Raw genomic sequence first — 19,421 nt, forward strand, 5'->3', positions numbered from 1 at the left:
CCAGACAAATTAGTTAACTGTTAATTAAGGGTTTAACTAACCCTTAATTAATGTACCCTTATTGTAAAGTGTAACCGGAAAAATAATGTAAAAAATAGTGGAGAGTTTAACTAATCAGATTGTTCTTTTTCTTTAAACACTTTTTTTCTTTAAACACTTTAACCTGTTACACTGTTATTTCTCGATCAAGTGAAATAGGTGAACATACATTATTTAAAGGATATACAGGTTAATGTGGATTATTCAGCATTTGATTTTAAAGCCTTTAAAGTGAGGAAACAGACGAATTCTCTCCTCTCCAAAAACAAACCCGACCTGCACAGACCCAGCTTCACGTTACGAGACACCTCACTTCCCCTCAGAAGTATAATCACACGATAGGGTAAACCCTCGTGATAAACGAATCATATGTACACGGGCTAAAGATTTCAATAAAACCTTTGTCTACAGATTTCTCCTCAGAGGCGTTAGAAAACATTTGTTTTGGCAACTGTCAAATCCATCCAGTGAAAACTTCAATTTTACTGCTGAATCTTAAGTAGCTTAAGCTTTGGATACCAAGCTGCATAATATATACAGAGAAAAAGCTCAGACTCTCTCACTCATACAGCCTACTGTTCAGAGTGTCAGATACTATGGCATTAAGAGAAGCGGGACACCGGACACACTCACACACCTGCATGAAGTTTGCATTTTAAAGGGGCAATAAGTAAGATTTTGGTAACACTTTATAATAACCATCATTAATAAATGGTAAATTGATAGTTAATTAAACTTTAGTTAATAGTTATTTTACTGTTAACAAACAATGAAATGATCATTAATAATGTTTACTAATTATTAGTAATGCTATAATTTATGTTATTTTATCATTAGTTTGTGTAATATAAAATCATTTGTTTATAAATGATATATTGTATCATAGCTGATAAGAGACGGTAAAAAGGGTAAAAAGCTATGATGATTTTATATTACACAAACGAATGATAAAATAACATTAATTATAGCATTACTAATAATTAGTAAACATTATTAATGATCATTTCATTGTTTGTTAACAGTAAAATAACTATTAACTAAAGTTGAATTAACTATCAATTTACCATTTATTAATGATGGTTATTATAAAGTGTTACCAAGATTTTTACTGTCCCACAGCACAAAAAGACTGGAATATCTGCGTGGGTTTGTTCATAAATACCAATCAATACCAACGACCCAGCTGCTGAGATTTCTGACTGTCAAAACTCTTTTCTTTCTCCACACACTGGAGTCTCAGCACAGTCACAGTTCAGCTACGAAAGCTAAAAAGCCAAACAAAGCACATGACCAAACAGTTTTATTATCATGGTGATCTATTCGCTCTTCACGAGACTTTTCCGTTGCAATTCTGCTCTATTTAGCTGACTTGCTGACTCCGTCGTGGAAATGTGTCACCTACAGGCCACCGTAGCTTCTATCAAGGCTGTTGCACTTCCTACTGGTCGCCTGTAGAGGTCGATAAAGGCCATAAATGACTTAATGCCCCTTTAAAGTCTCGGTTGGTGGCTGGTCAGCGTCACCACAAAATTCAAAAGGCCAACCGTCGCCTCCCTTTTTCACAGGACCCACACACACACACACACACACACACACACACACACACACTGATACTGTTGACGTAGCAGGCTATGGAATGAAGCATCAACAGTGTAGTAAACCCACAGCGACCCTGAGTCACATACACACTAATCTTGTGTAGCCACACCTCTGTCTCAAATGACGGTCTGGAGGAATTTAAAGCCAGCAGTCGGTTAGAAAAGGGGCGGAGACTCTGTGAGCTGTCAGTCAGATTTCACTGGGTGGAGCTATGGGATGTGGGCGGGGCTATTGGGCTGTGGGCGGGGCTATGGGAGGAGCACTGCTTGGGGCTGTTCCTTTCCTAATAGCTGGATCGCTACAATAACAATACAGTGACTCTGTTTACTGCCTCACTTGGGTAAGGACACATAGGAAGCTTCCTTTCAAGGTTCCTTGTTTTGGCCACTTTTGAAGGAAGCATACAGTGGTTCCTCAGGAGGAGAAGGAAACCCCACAACACCTTGCAACATCAGTGAAGAAGAACGAAACTTCCCCAACATCCGTTAAAATTACACAAAATGTTTTCCAAAATGAACATTTGACTGCAAAAAATAAAGTTTGAATTCTTTTTTTTTTCTCTTTTTTTTTGTAGTCAGTTGTTTCTGGAAAGCCACTGAAACAACTTTGCGGTCAGACAGATCCGAGCGTCCTGGTGTAGATTAGCTAGCTAGCGATAATGTTGCTACTGCAACAGCCTGTTTAAGGCTCAGTCTAATGGCTGATAAATTAACTGGTTGCACAGTATCCAGTGTATAGAAAACCACATAACTTATTTTCCATAGCCAACATGTACACAAAGCTAGCCAGCATGTTTTTATAAGTTCTTTGAATGAGTTTAAAAAAAAAGCAGTTTGATCAGACTGGCTGTTGGTAGAGTGAAGCGTTAGCTGCAGTCACATGACGAGGCTGTCTGTCTCAAACCAGTTACCGTATTACCTTTAATACTGGCCCAGGCCTTTATTTACCTCAACTCCAGAGGGTACCAGGCCTTTATTGGAAGCAGGCTTATATTAGAGACAGGCCTTTATTTCTAATTCCCTCTGATAAGTGTATTTGCTCATATTTTAGTACGAAGCCTCCTTGTTTCCTGATCTGCTTCTGTTGGGGTTCGTTAGGTAGCCGTTTTTTTTTGTTACTGCAACGCATTACCGATAATTACGGTAATCGACGACGGCACGCTCCAGAGACTTCCGCCGGCCGAGCCGTCTTGTGGCATACTGCCATCTTGTGGCACTTGTACGTTACTACAAACTACAGTTACATTATATAACAGGCACCAGGAGTTTACCGGTATCCACCGTTGTTTTTTCCTTTGTTTTTTTCCCCGGCCTGTATTTGGGGTCGGCCTTTATTTGTTCGTGTCGACCACGGCCCCGGCCATTATCGGAGACCCGGCTTTTAATTGACTACCGGCCACTATTAGAGGAAATATGGTACTTCTCTGCTGCCTACAGGCAGACAAGGAACCTTATTAGGAAGAGTTCTAGTTAGGTATCAAGGACATAGAAAGCTACCTTCCAAATGAGACACAGCCAATAACTTGAATTTACTTGGCAAAGTAACCAGTGTTGTAGCTAAGCTAACGATGGAAACCTGTTCTACCCGGACAGAAAAATAAACTGCAGTTTCTGGAGGTTTGTGCGAGAATCTTATTTCAAACTCTGAGCCAATCAGAGCGGCCTGTGGCTCAGTGAAGTCTCGCTATCCCACAGGTTATGATGAGGCTACACCAGATCACACACTCACTGACAACATCCTCTCCATCCTAAACATACAAAAATTAAATACACAACTCCAATATTTATCAAGTGTCTCGCAGTATGGAAAGCGAGGAAGGATCATTTTTGCCTTTAAAATATGGTCACAGGGGCTCATGCTCAGGGTCAAAGGTCAGTGAAGTAATGACGCCCCCTCTGGGTTTATTGCTCCAATCAGTTGATAGCTTTAGTCAAGACTTTTAATTTAAATTATTTATTTTAACAGTGTATGAATTATTTCTGTCTCTTATTATCACAACAGTATTTACAATATGGATCGATCTCAGAAAAATACCAGATCTAAAGTGGATTCATTGGTCTTGAAGAGTCATGTTGAAGCAGTGTGACAGATTTTGACAGTTATATTCAAATAGTTGACGACGTCCTTCTGTTATTGGTCAACTGAGAATTTCTTTAGTGTGGGGAAAAACTGAAGCACTCTTCAGTCTGAGGCTGCATTTACACAGAAGGTTTAACAAGGAAAAAACTCTTGTCTGAGTCATCAGGGTTAATAATTGATTTTCCCAGCTGATCAAACTGACAACCTTCAGTTCACAAACCTGCTTTTTGACCGGAGGGTTGTTGGTTTGAATGCCGATGATGCAACCTGCCCTTCCTCAACAACTACTACCAAGGCAGTGTGAAAGAACGCTGGTTAAATAAAGGTTAAAAAAAGGCAAATAAAGGCTAAAAAAAATGAATCAGGTTTTCTTGACCAGTATAAATCTGAGAGGCTTGATAAATATGGATTAGCGTCCCCACTGTGATCGATTAACACTGACTCAAACCTAGTGTAGGGACATGCAAAGAGCTCCACAGAAAGTCATGGTAAAACATTATAAAATATACAGAATTATACCTAAAATATATTAGAGAAAAATATTTTTGGGATATTTCTTTTTGAATGTATACAACAACCCAAAAACCTATCTTGGCTTATCATTATATCATAAATACCTGTATGTTTAAATAGGAAATGTAGTTAAAAGTTGTCTCCCGCTACTTTAAGACGATAGTATTTTGGTAGTTTTCTTCTCTTCAGAGTGCTGAGAGCAGTAAGTGGCATTTATAACACGAAGAGTGGAAGTCAAATACTCACACAGTCCAGTAACACTACCTGAAACCTGGGCAGAGAGAGAAACCTCATACCTGCTGGGGAGAGGCTTCATTTGTGAAATCATCTAAATTTGTGCTCAAGTGTGCATGGAGTGGAACATTGGCAGAGTTTGCACTTTCAGGACAATCCTGCTGGTCCTCCTGAATGGCCGGTGGGCAGTTTGTTCAGATTTAACACTAGAAAGGAGAAGCCAGTCAACTGACTGCTGTTTTGAATTTTAGAATTGAAACGAATCTCAGATTTCAAAATGCCCCTTTATCCATTTTCTGCAGCAACCAGCAATATTTTGTCAAAATCACACAAGGAAACAGTAGCTGGCATTGTGTTTACGCTCCTTCAGCTGACAGTTTGTTGGCCTTTCTAGTGTTAAGGAGAGGGAAGAGGAGCAGGTTCACTGCCCTTTTCCCTCATTTCCCCCACGAGAATCTATAGATATCACTTGATCCATGATGGGAAAACACTGCAACCTGCCAAACACTGATACATTTTGGCTTTCACTATTCTAGCAGCCAGTTTGGAGGTAACCACCCATCATCTGGAGGCTTTGTTCTATTCCACAAATCTGTCTGACTGGTAAAATAGTGAATTTGAATATGCATAATCCACACTGTGACAAAGCAGTGAATCTGCTGCCCTGCTAACGAGGAGGAGGCCACCATCCTTCTTCATCCAGCCTCAGGTCCCTCTGATGGACAAGTAATGAAATCCACTTCTGCTGGGTTTAGTTCCCTCGCTCCATTTTGCATCCCTCGTTAAATTAAAGCACTCTCTTACTAGGAAGGATGCAAAATGGCCCCAGTGGCGTGAAAGCAGAGGGAAACATCTGGACCCAGGTTTGTGAGTGTGTGTTGTGTTTGTCCGTCCCTCTCCATCCTCTCCTCCTCCTCTCCATCCTCTCCTCCTCCTCACGTGAACAGCGCCTGCTTGGTGCAGGTCTCGTCCACCAGGGCCTGCACCGTGATGCTCACCTTCACCAGGCCCTTCTCCTCCAGGATGTGGTGCGGAAGACACAGCTTGTCCTGGGGAAAACAGATCCAGGAGGAGGTAGAGAGAGAGAGAGAGAGAGAGAGAGAGAGAGGAACACAGAGGGGGAAGGGATGGAGGGAGGAGGAGAGAAGGGAAGGGAACAGGGAGTGGGGAAGGATGAGGAGGAGGGAGGGAGCGTAGGACCAGAGGAGGCAGATGAGGAGAGAAGCGCAGCACAGGACTTTAGGCAACACTTCTGATTGTGTCTTGTAACTGTGTGTGTGTGTGTGTGTGTGTGTGTGTGTGTGTGTGTGTGTGTGTGAGTGTGTGTGTCAGCATGCTTGCATGTACAGTATATGAATACCTTCATATCACATCACATCGCAACGACACTGTAAAAGAGCAAACAACGTCCCTAAACTGTGCATTTATTACCTCAGTCTGTCACACTGTCAAATATCATACACAAGTCATAAAAATCTCCCCCCCCCCACACAAAATCCATCCACATAAGCACTGAAAGACAATATGGCAAATTTGTGCAGATTATGCGCCAACAAATCCAACGGCAACTGAGTATGTCATATTTCCGATTAATTCACAGAATTTGAATGAATAAATCACGAAATCAAAAGTCACAGAAAAGATAATCAGAACATTTGGTGTCCCATGCATAATCTAGACAAGGCAATTGCTGTTTCCGTACACAACATCGTCGAAATAAATCAAATTAAATACCAAAGAAAATGACATTTGCATCCATTCAATTTCTGTGGATTAACCCAGCAGCCAGTTTGCAGACAGGCGTCATTTTTTTTCAACAATGTTACCGGAGTTGCAGTGGACATGGCAAGTGTTGACATTCCTCAGTGTTTTAAATCCCATTCAACATTACCGAGAGAGCAGTGCTAATCGTCTACGTATCAAACCCTCAAAGATAAACAGCTTAAGAAGACTAATATATTTAACCTTATACAATATAATTCATCTAGTGTCTATAGCCCTTCAGTGTTCTCCAGAAACCTCCAGAAACAGTCACTTTGCATATCAAGATACAGTAGAGTTGGTTGTCGTGAATTAAAAGAAGGAGTAATTTGTAGCCAGCATCGTCCACATCTGGGTGCTTGAAGAGGAGAACTTATGGAAACAAAAATAAATACACAAACTCCACATTTTTCTGCAGTTTCAAAACATCATAGTACTCAAACACAATACTTTTGTAAGTTTAAAAAATGATTAAAACAAATTCGTAATACTCAAAATTACTTCTAATAACCTGAAACCGATTTAAATAGTCAAACTAATGAAATATGGCTTCCATTTTCTCCCTACCACATCAATGTACCACATTAAAAGTTAAAAAATATTAAGTGTATTACTGCATGTGCCGGGCGGTGGAATGATGAAACTGAACAACTCCACTCAGGAAGCATGTGCTTGATCAGTCACTGTGGTGCTATGGGAATAACACCTTCAAGTCAATAACTGTAGTTACTTTGGACAAAACAACTACAACTTTTAAATGTACTGGGAATCATTTGCGTGAAGATCTCATACTGTATTTGTATATGATGCAGATGAAGCCTATCAATAAGATGTATTGTGGTATTTCTGGAATGAATACACTGTGGGAACAGGAATAACTTGAGACCGTCCTTCATCCTGGGTCTGTTAGCTTCCCTGAACACCAACTTTGTAGTGTGTGTTAAGGTATCATGAGTGTCACAACTGGGTTTTTAGGAGACATAACCCTCCGGCGGCCATGTTGGAGGTCCTCAGCACTTTGGCAACAGTGGCTGAGAACAGCTGACTGTGTTTCATATGACTTGACTGTCTCAGAAGAATTCAGTAGACATGGTTCATTTCTGTGCTGTTTGAACTGATCATTTCACTGCTGATACAGCTAATCAATTTTGTGTTTAGCTAGGATAATGTCAACCAACCCTGGTCAGCTAACCATCACTGTCTTGTTGTTAACACATCTGATTAGCACACTAGCTAACGTATCTAGTAGCAGCTAGCGTTAGCATCTTAACATTAACTTCAGTGTGTTTGCTGGCTAGTTAGCTAGCTAACAGTTTGTTCAGGTTAACTGAGCTGACTCTTCTCAAGCTACAACTCTTCATGTTTTGGAGTAGAGACTAGGGCTAAAGACAAGACAGTTTACTGTGTCACAGTAACCTACATTTGGAAACAAATCCACCTTATCACACTATTCACTTTTACTGAGAACGTTACTGAATGGATCTACAGCCACACCACAACAAGCTGCATCAGTTAGCTCTCTGTTCCTAGCTGCTTGGTAGAGATTTAGACATTATTTGCATACAGCCAGATCTTCAATGGACCTCCATGATGGCGCCAAACATGGTTGCTAGGAGATTTGTGATGCAATGTTTGGAGAGGAGTTACAAATGTTTACAAGGGACACACCGCCATGTTGGAAAAGGTTAGTGGTGACAACCAAACCAAAACCAACGTCATCGTCTCCTCCTCCATGCCAAAACCTGGTGGCTCTAAGCTAGGAGTATGTTTTATAGGATAATTTGAACACCCTGCTACCAAATTTGCTTTGTTTTGTCAGGGAAGAGGAGGCAGTAATGTCACTTTGTTATCACTCATCCAACATGGTGGTATCTCTCTCATAGCCATTGGTAACCATTTTCTAAACATTCCCTGACAGGCCTCGGTGGATTGAATATGACAGAGTTTCGTTGTCGATCTGTGATTCGGGACCACAGACAGTTCCCATGGGTCCGACGGTGAGCAAAAGAAGAATTCGATCCTAAACTTTTTCAGCCCAGGACCCAAATGATACGGTCTCATAAATAAAGCACCTGTGTCCTGGGCAGATAAAGTCTCCCTGCTGTGCGACACGTTGATAAGACATCAGTGAGTCGACGACTTCAAGTAACCTACAGTACAGCTCCGTGCGTCCAGGTCCCCGCAGAGTTTCAGTGTCATTTTATTGCAAAAACACAACACTTCTATGAGTCGGTATTTCCCCCGGCAGGAGGCGAGAAGAGCGAGTCAAACAGGGAGGAAGATAGTAGAGGAGGACAGGCGAGGGAGAGGCTGCGAGAGGAGAGAGGCGTTGGCTCATGCTAATGCTGCATTCATGTCATATGGGACAGATGGTACAGACGAGCTTCTAAACAGTGTTCATGTTAGTTTTAAAGTACTTGGAAACTCAGGGTTTTGGCGATGGAGCCCGATTTCTCTGACGTTCTGAATGCTGATGTATTTCAAATAAAATGATAAAAAAATGAATGATTTCCTTCACATAAGTCATTTTGTACGAACGCGTATTTTCCAAAGAAAAAAAAAAGTCGGAGATGGTTTCTTGTAATTATCTTTATCTCGTAAGTATGAGATACCAAGTCATAATTACAAAAAACCATCTCCGATTTTTTTTTCTTTGGTGTATGCAATACGCTTCCGTAATTTTGTGATCACAACTCTTAAACTCTACTTTTTGAGTTTTTGTGGTTTGGTTTGGTGGAGAACACAAACTTACATGTATCACTCACTATGTGCATGTTTGTTAATGATGGAAAAGCTGATCAGTAGCAACAAAAACTGCTAATCATGAAAACTAAAGGTACAATCACGGGTTCCTTCTGGCTTTAAACGAGTTTGAACATGAACACTTCCAGGTTCGCTACTTTTAACTTTCTACATGGTTTTTCCCACGTGACATGAATGCGGCATAAGTGCAGAATAGGAAGGAGGAGCCTGGGCAGAAAGGGGGCGGGGCTGGCAGGTGATTGACAGGACGCCGTTGCTTCAGTTACGTCAGCTCGCTCCAGCTGTAGGCCACGAACAGCAGAAGTAGGCAGAAGATGTGCACCAGGCTCGAGCCAATCAGGTCCCAGATTTGCCAGGCTGGAGGCGGGGTTTGAGTGGTGGCAGTGACCAATGAGGGAGCCTCTGACGCCCCGGAGGCGGGGCTCGGAGTCGGGCTCGCCTCTTCCCGCTTCCTGTCTGGAGGGGGCGTTTCCAAGGCGACCAGCGCCCGGACAGTGGCGCGAACCGGCCGCAGGCGGCACTGGATGATGTCATACGCCGAACAGAGAGAAGACTGGCGCCCCCATGAGGGAGGGAGGGAGGGAGGGAACGAGGGAGGGAAGGAGGAAGGAGATAACAAGGTAGGGCAGGAGGGAAGGAGGGAAGAAGGGAGGGAGAGAAGGAGTGAGGAGCCAAGGAGGGAAGGAAGGATAGGGAGATAAGTAGGGAAGTAAGGGGGAACAAGGAAGGAAAGGAGGATGGAACAAGGCAAAGGGGGAGGGAGGAAAGGAAGGAGGAGGGAAGAAGGGAGCGAGGGAGGGAGGGAAGAAAAGAGGAGTGAAGAAGGAAGGGAACAAGGAAGGGATGGAGGGAAGGAGGAGGGAATGATGAGGGAAGGAAGGAGTGAAGGAAGGAGGAGGGAAGAAGGGAATGAGGGACAGAGGGAGGAGGGAGGGAAGGAAGGAAGGAGGAGACAAGGGAACGAGGGAGGGAGGGAGGTGGCAACAGAGAAGAGGGAACGAGGAGTGAGCGATAGAGGGAGGGAAGGAGGATGGAACAGGAGAACAAGGGAGGGAAGGAAGGAGGAGAGAAGAAAAGGGAAGGGGAAACAGGGGAAATATTTACCAAGAAAGGATGAAAAGGAGGAACAGAAAAGCAGAGGAAGGGAGGAGAGGAAGAGGAAATGGTGGGAGATGAGTAGAGAGAGAGGGATGAAGTTAAGGGGAGAAAGAGGGAAAAATAGACGACAAAAGAGACAGCAGACGGAATGAAATCATGAGAGAGGAATCGAAGGAGGAGAGGATTAGAGCGAGGGAGGAAGTGTGTCATGATGTGACGACAGAACCAGAGAAGAAGAAGGAAGGGAACAGACGGAGGTAAACAAACCAGGAAACCAAAAGGGAGTTTCAGATGATCCAGATGAGTTTGAGAACAGACAGAAATATGAAAAGTGACAAAAACATAAGAAGGAAAATGAAAATAAATGGAAAAAAAATTGGAATTGGAATTGGAGTGCAAATGAAAGGAAGAACACCAACGAAGAGGAGGAGAAAAGACGTGGTGCGATCCAGCCGGGAAAAAAACGAGAGAAAAAGAGAAGGCAGGAGGTTAACCAATGGGCACAGAGGTCAAGGGTCACAGACAAGAGTGTCCATGTGAGCGGGAGGCAGGGTGGGGCAGGTGGTGTGGGTTACCATGGCAACCAGCAGGGATGCTTACTGAGAGGATGGAGAGAGACGGAACCGACTCTTTCTTACGCTTCTTAGAAGTCGCCATACATTTCTTCCCTCTGCTTTACCTCTACTTTACCTCACTTTATCTCTCCTTTACCTCTGCTTTACCTCACTTTACCTCTGCTTTACCTCACTTTATCTCTACTTTACCTCTGCTTTACCTCTGCTTTACCTCACTTTACCTCTGCTTTACCTCACTTTACCTCTGCTTTACCTCACTTTACCTCTGCTTTACCTCTGCTTTACCTCACTTTACCTCTGCTTTACCTCACTTTACCTCTGCTTTACCTCTGCTTTACTTCACTTTATCTCTGCTTTACCTCTGCTTTACCTCACTTTACCTCTGCTTTACCTCTGCTTTACCTCACTTTATCTCTGCTTTACCTCTGCTTTACCTCTGCTTTACCTCACTTTACCTCTGCTTTACCTCTGCTTTACCTCACTTTATCTCTGCTTTACCTCACTTTACCTCACTTTACCTCTGCTTTACCTCTACTTTACCTCTGCTTTACCTCTACTTTACCTCTGCTTTACCTCTACTTTACCTCTGCTTTACCTCTGCTTTACCTCACTTTACCTCTGCTTTACCTCACTTTACCTCTGCTTCACCTCTGATTTACCTCACTTTACCTCTGCTTTAACTCACTTTACCTCTGCTTTACCTCACTTTACCTCTGCTTTACCTCTGCTTTACCTCTACTTTACCTCTGCTTTACCTCTGCTTTACCTCTACTTTACCTCTGCTTTACCTCTGCTTCACCTCTACCTCTGCTTTACCTCTACCTCTGCTTTACCTCTGCTTTACCTCTACCTCTACCTTACCTCTGCTTTACCTCTGCTGTACCTCTGCTTTACCTCTGCTGTACCTCTGCTTTACCGCTGCTTTACCTCTGCTTTACCTCTACCTTACCTCTGCTTTACCTCTGCTTTACCGCTGCTTTACCTCTACCTTTCCTCTGCTTTACCTCTAGTTTACCTCTACTTTAACTCTGCTTTACCTCTACCTCACCTCTGCTTTACCTCTACTTTAACCTCTACTTTACCTCTGCTTTACCTCTGCTTTACCTCTACTTTTTCACTGGTCTTCTGAATCATTTTGTCGCTCAGCTCACCATGATACTGCTCTTGCTCCATCCTCACTTTCTTCCTTTCATCATCTCTCTCCCTCTATCCATCTCTATCTATGCCAGTTAGCGGATGCTTTTATCCAAAGTGCCTTTAAGCCACACAGAGACTGGAAACTCTGAACCTAGTAGTTTTAGGGTCTACCAACTGAGCGACCGTAGTATACTAAACTTCATACGGATTTCACGTGGTCGCTGACGGGTGAAAACCCTGTCACCCTGTTTTAAAAGAATTTTAACGAGTAACTAAACCCTGGACCGCTTTTGTGGGTTTGCTGCCATTCAATGATTAAAAGCATTATTGCAATGGCCATCTGCTATTGGCTGATCTTTGGTGCCAGGTGATGTCACCACCTGTTGTACTCTATAGAAGCTGACATCACCTGGCACCAAAGATCAGCCAATAGCAGATGGCCATTGCAATAATGCTTTTAATCATTGAATGGCAGCAAACCCACAAAAGTGATTCAGGGTTTAGTTTTCTCTGACTTCCATTGAAGGATCTCATGCTCCTCTGCTGCAGGATGCTGCAACCCCTGCGTTTATAAAACGCCAACCAATTAGATAAACTCTAAAATGCCTGGTAACAACGAGGCTGTTTTCCTTAGTTGACAGTTAGGAGATACAAGGTTTTCACCCAACACCAACAGATTTAGAGTGCTGTGCCTTGTTGAAGAGAGCCAGGCAGTTTAGTGTGGTTTATCTCCTGTTATCCAGAGTGCCATACAGTTCCATTAGGCTACACAGGGAGCTGAACCTCGACCCTGTCATGGCTGCCTCTCTCTCTCTCTCTCTCTCTCTCTCTCAGGAAGCAGCCCATGCTGAGGTGTGAAGGGAGCAGAGCAGCGGCTGATGGGAGTGCCAGTGCGGTCAGCCGGCCTGTTAGCCTGCAGAAGCTGTTAGCACGTTAGCTTGCAGAAGCTTTGCCATTCCAGTTGGTGCAGAACAGGCTGCAGCTGGTTAGTTAGCAACGCACAGACAGGCTCAGAGCAGCAAGCAGCAGCGATGGAGTCCAAGTTCAGTTCAGGTCTCAGTGGGATAAAGTTCACATGATGTCACATCAGACCAAGGACCACAGACAAGTCAGACAGCTTTTGTTATCCTTGATCATTTCAAGGTACATGTAGATTTTTTATGTTTTACAAAGTGTCAAGTAGAGTAAAGGTAAATAAAAAATAAATAAATAACTGGACTGAAACTAAAATTGACTAATCTAAACTAATCAAAACTAAACTAAAAAAAACTACAAAATAAAATTAAATAAAATAAAACATCAGATTTAAGTGGACAATTACCAGGCCAATGACAAAATCTGCTTGTGATTAAAAGAACCGCACACTTTTCAGGCTACAGTGAAAAAAAAAAGTGTAAAATCTATTCATATAAAATACTGAAGATACAAAGAAACCTCAAGCTATGACAGTAACCACAGTGATAACCAGGTCAGATCCTGTGTGTGTGTGTGTGTGTGTGTGTGTGTGTGTGGGGTGTTTGCTAGTTTACAGACGTTGCCATTGTAAAGTTCCCACTTTTCACTTCATGCCTGCTGAACTACTGCATGAACTCTGAGTGGATCATAAACACATAAAGTGGAACTTGTCCCACTGTGTCCTCTGAACCTTCTCTGGTCTGAACAGAGAGGCGGAGCTGCTTCACCCTGCAGTGACTCACCATGCTCTAATTATACTGTACATCTACTGTAAAAAATTATGACTGGCGATTTATGATACGCTATTTGAGGTGGATCTCTCTCTGTAACAGGCGGAAAAGAAAACAAACTCAAAATGTTCACTCCCACACACAGATATTCAGAATGTATGCAAGATGGGTCGACTTCTATGATAGCACACACACACACACACACACACACACACACACACTAAACCATAAACCTGAATATCTCTCTAAAGCATGGGATAGGAGGAGAAACGTAACATATGATAGATAAATTCCTCATACTCTATTCTGTATGGATTGCAAACTATTTTGGTTTATGAACTGGATCAAATATATAGTGTTTGGCACTAATGGAAGCAGATGTCTTCTGCTTAGGGGGGCTGTGTTTGTATGTTTGTATATTTGCTGTTTTTTTCCATTGTGGGATATCTCCTGGAGCGTTATTTGTGGGAGGTTTATGTTTGGATGATGTTTACGTTTTTGTTTATGTTTATATTTATGTTTGGATGATATCTATGTAATGTGCTGTTGGATGATGGTGGGTTAACATGCCGGAATGTTTGGTTTGTTGTTAGTTAATGTGTCTGAATACTAAAAACCCACTTGTATAGGCTGGCGTTTTTATACGTTTGTTGCTTTGTATTTGTCTTTTAATTTGTTTTTGTTGTTTATATTGCTTTTATTGTTGAGTGTTTGTTTCCGCTTATAAATTGTATTTTACTTATGCATTTTTATTATCAACTGTGAAGCACGTTGTGACTGCTGTTTTGAAAATTGCTATATAAAATAAGTAACTAACTAACTAACTCCATGAGGGATAGGAATGACCAGACACGAAAATAAAATATTCATTCATTCATTCATTCATTCATTCATTCCTTCACAATAAACCGAGTCAGCAGATCAGCCGGCTCACTTTCAGACTAAAGGAGCCGTGTTACAATCCACAGGCCAAAGGTCAAAGGTCGCTTCATGTGGCATGGAGGAAGCTCAAAGCCAGAGGCAGCGATGATGACAGCGATGATGCATCAGAGTTTAATGCTTTAACATAATGACTGCTGTTTAAAGGGGGTGGGGGGGGGGACTGGTCCTGGGACGAGGCTGGAGGGGTTCAGGTCTTAAAGTGGAAGGACTCTTGAAAATATTGAAAATATTGAAAGTATTGAATTTGTCATGAGATGACTGTTTAAATCTCTAATATGCAAATTTCTGATATATATTTTTTTTTATCCTTGAGACAAATGTGTTTTTTCTTGTGACAGCGTCTAGGCTTCTTTTACATAATCAAGCAAATGAGTCTGAAAACAGAAAATAATGATCATCATTTGGCATCACACAGGGATGTGAGTAGATATTGTTTTTGTTTTGTCCCAGGCCAAAAAGGTTGAGAACCTCTGATGTAGAAAATATGAATATCTCCAGCGTTCATCCCAGCTCCAGTGCTTTGCTGTTGTTGCTCCCACTGCTAATTTACATACTAGTGAATATCATTAGTGTCCTGCAAAATCCTCTCACTTCACCTTGTATCTCACCATAGTGGAATATTCACCTTGATCCTTGGACCAAGACAAACCACTGACCATAAGAAGTTAAATTAAATGTTCATCAAAGTGCTGAAAGGCTGATGTTTGGGAGACAGAAGGTTTTTTTTTTTTTTTTTTTTTGCAAGACACTGATGAGGTTTATCTACACAGGCTTCACCTCTGATCCACAACCAGCCAACTGAAGCACATTCAGACATTCATGTTGAAGACTCAGGATCAGCTTTAACTACATCACATTTCAGCTGATCTGGAACCAGTAGCGAGGGGGGGCAGGGGGGGGGTGAAGTTGCTCTGAACTGGGGGCGGTTTCAGCAAGCAGACTAGTGACTGGGATTGGCTGGGTTGCCAGTTCAAATCCCGGTAACACTTTATAATAACCATCATTAATAAATGGTAAATTGATAGTTAATTAAACTTTTGTTAATAGTTATTTTACTGTTAACAAACAATGAAATGATCATTAATAATGTTTACTAATTATTAGTAATGCTATAATTTATGTTATTTTATCATTAGTTTGTGTAATATAAAATCATTTGTTTATAAATTATATATTGTATCATAGCTTTTTACCCTTTTTACCGTCTCTTATCATGATACAATATATCATTTATAAACAAATGATTTTATATTACACAAACTAATGATAAAATAACATAAATTATAGCATTACTAATAATTAGTAAACATTATTAATGATCATTTCATTGTTTGTTAACAGTAAAATAACTATTAACTAAAGTTTAATTAACTATCAATTTACCATTTATTAATGATAGTTATTATAAAGTGTTACCCAAATCCCTACTTGAAGAATCTTCCCGCAATAAATAATGAGTAAAAAAAACAAAACAACAACAAACAGAGGAAAGACCAGATTCCGTGTATTTATTCCTAATCTGAGAAGGGAATTTCGTAGAGGATACTGGAAGAAATCATTAGAGACTGGAAAACGGCCCCCAGTTCAGCGAGTACTCTAAAGGGGGGGGGGGTTGTGGGGTGGGGGTCTTACCTCTGGGACGCCCATCTTCCTGCAGGCGTCCAGGAAGTTCTCCACATTTCTCCGACACTTGGCCATGCTGAGTTTAGGCTGGAGGAGAGGCACACACACACGATACTAATAATTGTAAATAGGTGGAAAAAAAAGTGAGACTGTTTTTTTTTTAATATATTGTCAGAATCTGCTTTGTCTTCTTTGGCTCTTCCTCCTGACTGACTGCCTGTGTTTCTACATGTTATCTACCCGTAGCTGACCCCTGATCAGTGTCCTCCTTAACTCCATGGCCGAATATAAAGTTGAAACAGAGGGGTTTTTTTTATTATTATATTTTATTTATTTATTTTTCTCCTCCACTTTTTTCTTGGCCATCTACTTATTCACTCCATTGTTAGTATTATCGTATTGGTTTTCATTTGTTATCACTGTTTTCCCTTTCTAATTTTTTATTTGTATTATTATTTTTTGTAATGTGTTGTTGTTGTTGTTGTTGTTGGGTGGAGTGGTAGGGTGGGTGGGGAATAATGTGAAAAATGGGTGACCTGTAAACCTGGCACTGTGTCTATTGTTTGCTTATGCTTTTCACCAATAAAAACTATTCTAAATAAAAAATTAAAAAATAAAAAAAATAATAAAAAAAAGAATCTGCTTTGTCGGCGTTCCTTTATATGCTAGAAGTGATTTTCAGACTGTTCCTCCAGACAATGGCAGTGAATGGAGAGAGAAAAAAAAACACAATTCTCCAGCCTCCTCCAACAGATCACAGAATCACTGATTTGGGTTTTTTTTTTATCACAGAGGCCCACAGAGATGTAATAAACAGTATCAGGCTCAGGGTGTGTGTGTGTGTGTGTGTGTGTGTGTGTGTGGGGGGGGGGTCAGACTCACCACGGCGGGCGAGGGGACGTGGATGCTGCCGACGGAGCGCGGGCGGATGTGATTGGCCAGGTGGCAGAGCACGACCCCGTCCATCAGGGAGGAGCCGAGTCTTCGGGGAGCGCCACCTTCAGCCTGCTCTCTATGCTCTGAGGAGGGGGGGGGGGGGGGGGGGGGGGGAGCACAGTCTGCACTTTAACTCTTTTCAGCACACACACACACACTGCTTGTCTTCTGACAGAAAGAGGCTTCATACTGTGATGACTGTTGTTTTCCAGGCTCCCGCTTTTCTTTCTGCAACTTTATCTCTCTCTTTATTCTCTCTCTTCTGTTGCATATCAGCTGTTTAACTTATGAGCTGTTTTGTAATCTTCTCTCTCTCTTTCTGATATAAACATTTCTCATCCACAACACTCCACAGTATCACGAGTGTGTCCGTGTTCAGAGGGAATTGAACCCTCAACCCTGGCAGTGTTGGTGCCTCTCTCTCTCTCTCTATCTCTGGCTCTCTCATTCTCTCTCTCTCTCTCTCATTCTCTCTCTCTCTCGCTCGTCTCTCTCTCTCTCTCGCTCGTTCTCTCTCTCTCTCTCGCTCTCTCGTTCTCTCTCTCTCTCTCGTTCTCTCTCTGGCTCTCGCTCTCTATCTCTCTCACTCTCTCTCGTTCTCCTCTCTCTCTCTCTCGCTCTCTCACTCTCTCTCTCTGGCTCTCGCTCGCTCTCTCACACTCTCTCTCTCTCTCTCACTCTCGCTCTCTCTCTCACACTCTCTCGCTCGTTCTCTCTCTCTCTCGCTCTCTCTCTCACACTCTCTTTCTCACACTCTCTCTCTCTCGCTCTCTCTGCTGTCTCCTGTCTCTCTCTCGCTCTCTCTCTCTCACACTCTCTCTCGCTCTCTCTCTCTCTCTCTTGCTCTCTCTCTCTCTCACACTCTCGCTCTCTCTCTCACTCTCTCTCTCTCTCTGCTGTCTCCTGTCTCTCTCTCCTGTCTCTCTCTCTCTCTCTCTCTTACACTCTCACTCTCTCTCTCTCCTGTCTCTCTCTCTCTCTCTCTCTCTCAATTCAATTCATTCAGTATGCTTTATTGGCATGAATGTCAGGTGAGCAATATTGCCAAAGCGTCAAGGATAATACAATTATAAAATAATTATTACAATTAAGATAAGTAGTTACTCATACTCTCTCTCTCTCTCTCTCGCTCTCTCTCTCTCTCTCTCTCACACACACACACACACAGTAAACAAACGGAGTGTCTCACGTCTCTGAGTTGCTCCATCAGCTCCAGCTCTTCTCTCAGCTGCTCCATCTTCCTCCTCATGGTGAACTGAGGATCCACCGACTCCAGACTCTTGTGGCTCCGCAGGAACACTGCCAGCCCCCCCGCAGGAAAACAACAACAACAACAACAACAACAAACCATGAGACAGGCAGATTTAGACAAACTGTGCGTTCAGACATATCAGACTTGGAAATCTAGTCAGAAACTCAGAAAATTTTGCTGTCGGAGTTTCTGACACATTGTTGACCTTTAACCTTCTGAACGAGGAGAGAAACAAATATTATGTTATGAATATTACCGAACATTTGTCTGAATGAAGTTTGTCTAATGAACTTGTCAACCTGCAGGATCAGAACGTTAGCCAGAAAACTGTGAAAAATATGATGCTATAACTCAATGACACTGATTTGAATCTGTAAAACAAAACCTGAATATTAGGCTTAGGAACATGCTTCAGTCATGCATGTTGATGAATGCTGATCCATAAGCAAAATTTCAGAAGATATCGCTCGTTAGCTAGCAAACGGACTAATCCCGCTTTGTGAAATCCCTCCGGTTTGATTTTCAGACAAAATATCACATGAATGTAGGGCTGGGCGATAATTCAATATTATCGTTTATCGTCTTTCAGTGGAATCATATCGTGATGATATGAAGATAGTTTAAACCCTGGCAGTGTTGGTGCCTCTCTCTCTCTCTCTCTCTCTCTGGCTCTCTCTCTCTCGTTCTCTCTCTGGCTCTCGCTCCCTATCTCTCTCGCTCTCTCTCTCGTTCTCCCTCTCTCTCTCTCGCTCTCTCTCTCTCTGCTGTCTCCTGTCTCTCTCTCTCTCACACTCTCGCTCTCTCTCTGCTGTCTCCTGTCTCTCTCTCCTGTCTCTCTCTCTCTCTCACACTCTCGCTCTCGCTCTCTCTCTCTGCTGTCTCCTGTCTCTCTCTCCTGTCTCTCTCTCTCTCTCACACTCCTCCGCTCTCGCTCTCTCTCTCTGCTGTCTCCTGTCTCTCTCTCTCGCTCTCACACTCTCGCTCTCTCTCTGCTGTCTCCTGTCTCTCTCTCCTGTCTCTCTCTCTCACACTCTCGCTCTCTCTCTGCTGTCTCCTGTCTCTCTCTCCTGTCTCTCTCTCTCTCTCACACTCTCGCTCTCGCTCTCTCTCTCTGCTGTCTCCTGTCTCTCTCTCTCGCTCTCACACTCTCGCTCTCTCTTTCTCTGCTGTCTCCTCTCTCTCTGC

At 42.5% G+C, this 19,421-nt stretch overlaps 1 protein-coding gene across 1 annotated transcript; it reads right to left on the reverse strand.

The window, feature by feature from the left end:
* Nucleotides 1-9,250: 9,250 nt before the first annotated feature.
* Nucleotides 9,251-18,283, reverse strand: LOC139662508 (leucine-rich repeat and calponin homology domain-containing protein 1-like; the record flags this gene model as incomplete). The annotated part of the gene is given in 5 exon segments (XM_071541199.1): nucleotides 9,251-9,541; nucleotides 16,058-16,135; nucleotides 16,931-17,028; nucleotides 17,031-17,067; nucleotides 18,174-18,283. Coding segments are annotated over 5 exon segments (614 nt in total), but the record flags the coding sequence as incomplete, so codon positions are not given.
* Between the last annotated feature and the right edge of the window lie 1,138 nt (nucleotides 18,284-19,421).

Source organism: Centroberyx affinis, unplaced genomic scaffold (assembly GCF_046629955.1).
Source record: "Centroberyx affinis isolate AG114_WGS23_722 - 3 ecotype Tasmania unplaced genomic scaffold, CSIRO-AGI_Caff_v1 ptg003827l_1, whole genome shotgun sequence".
NCBI classification, from domain to species: Eukaryota; Metazoa; Chordata; class Actinopteri; order Beryciformes; family Berycidae; genus Centroberyx; species Centroberyx affinis.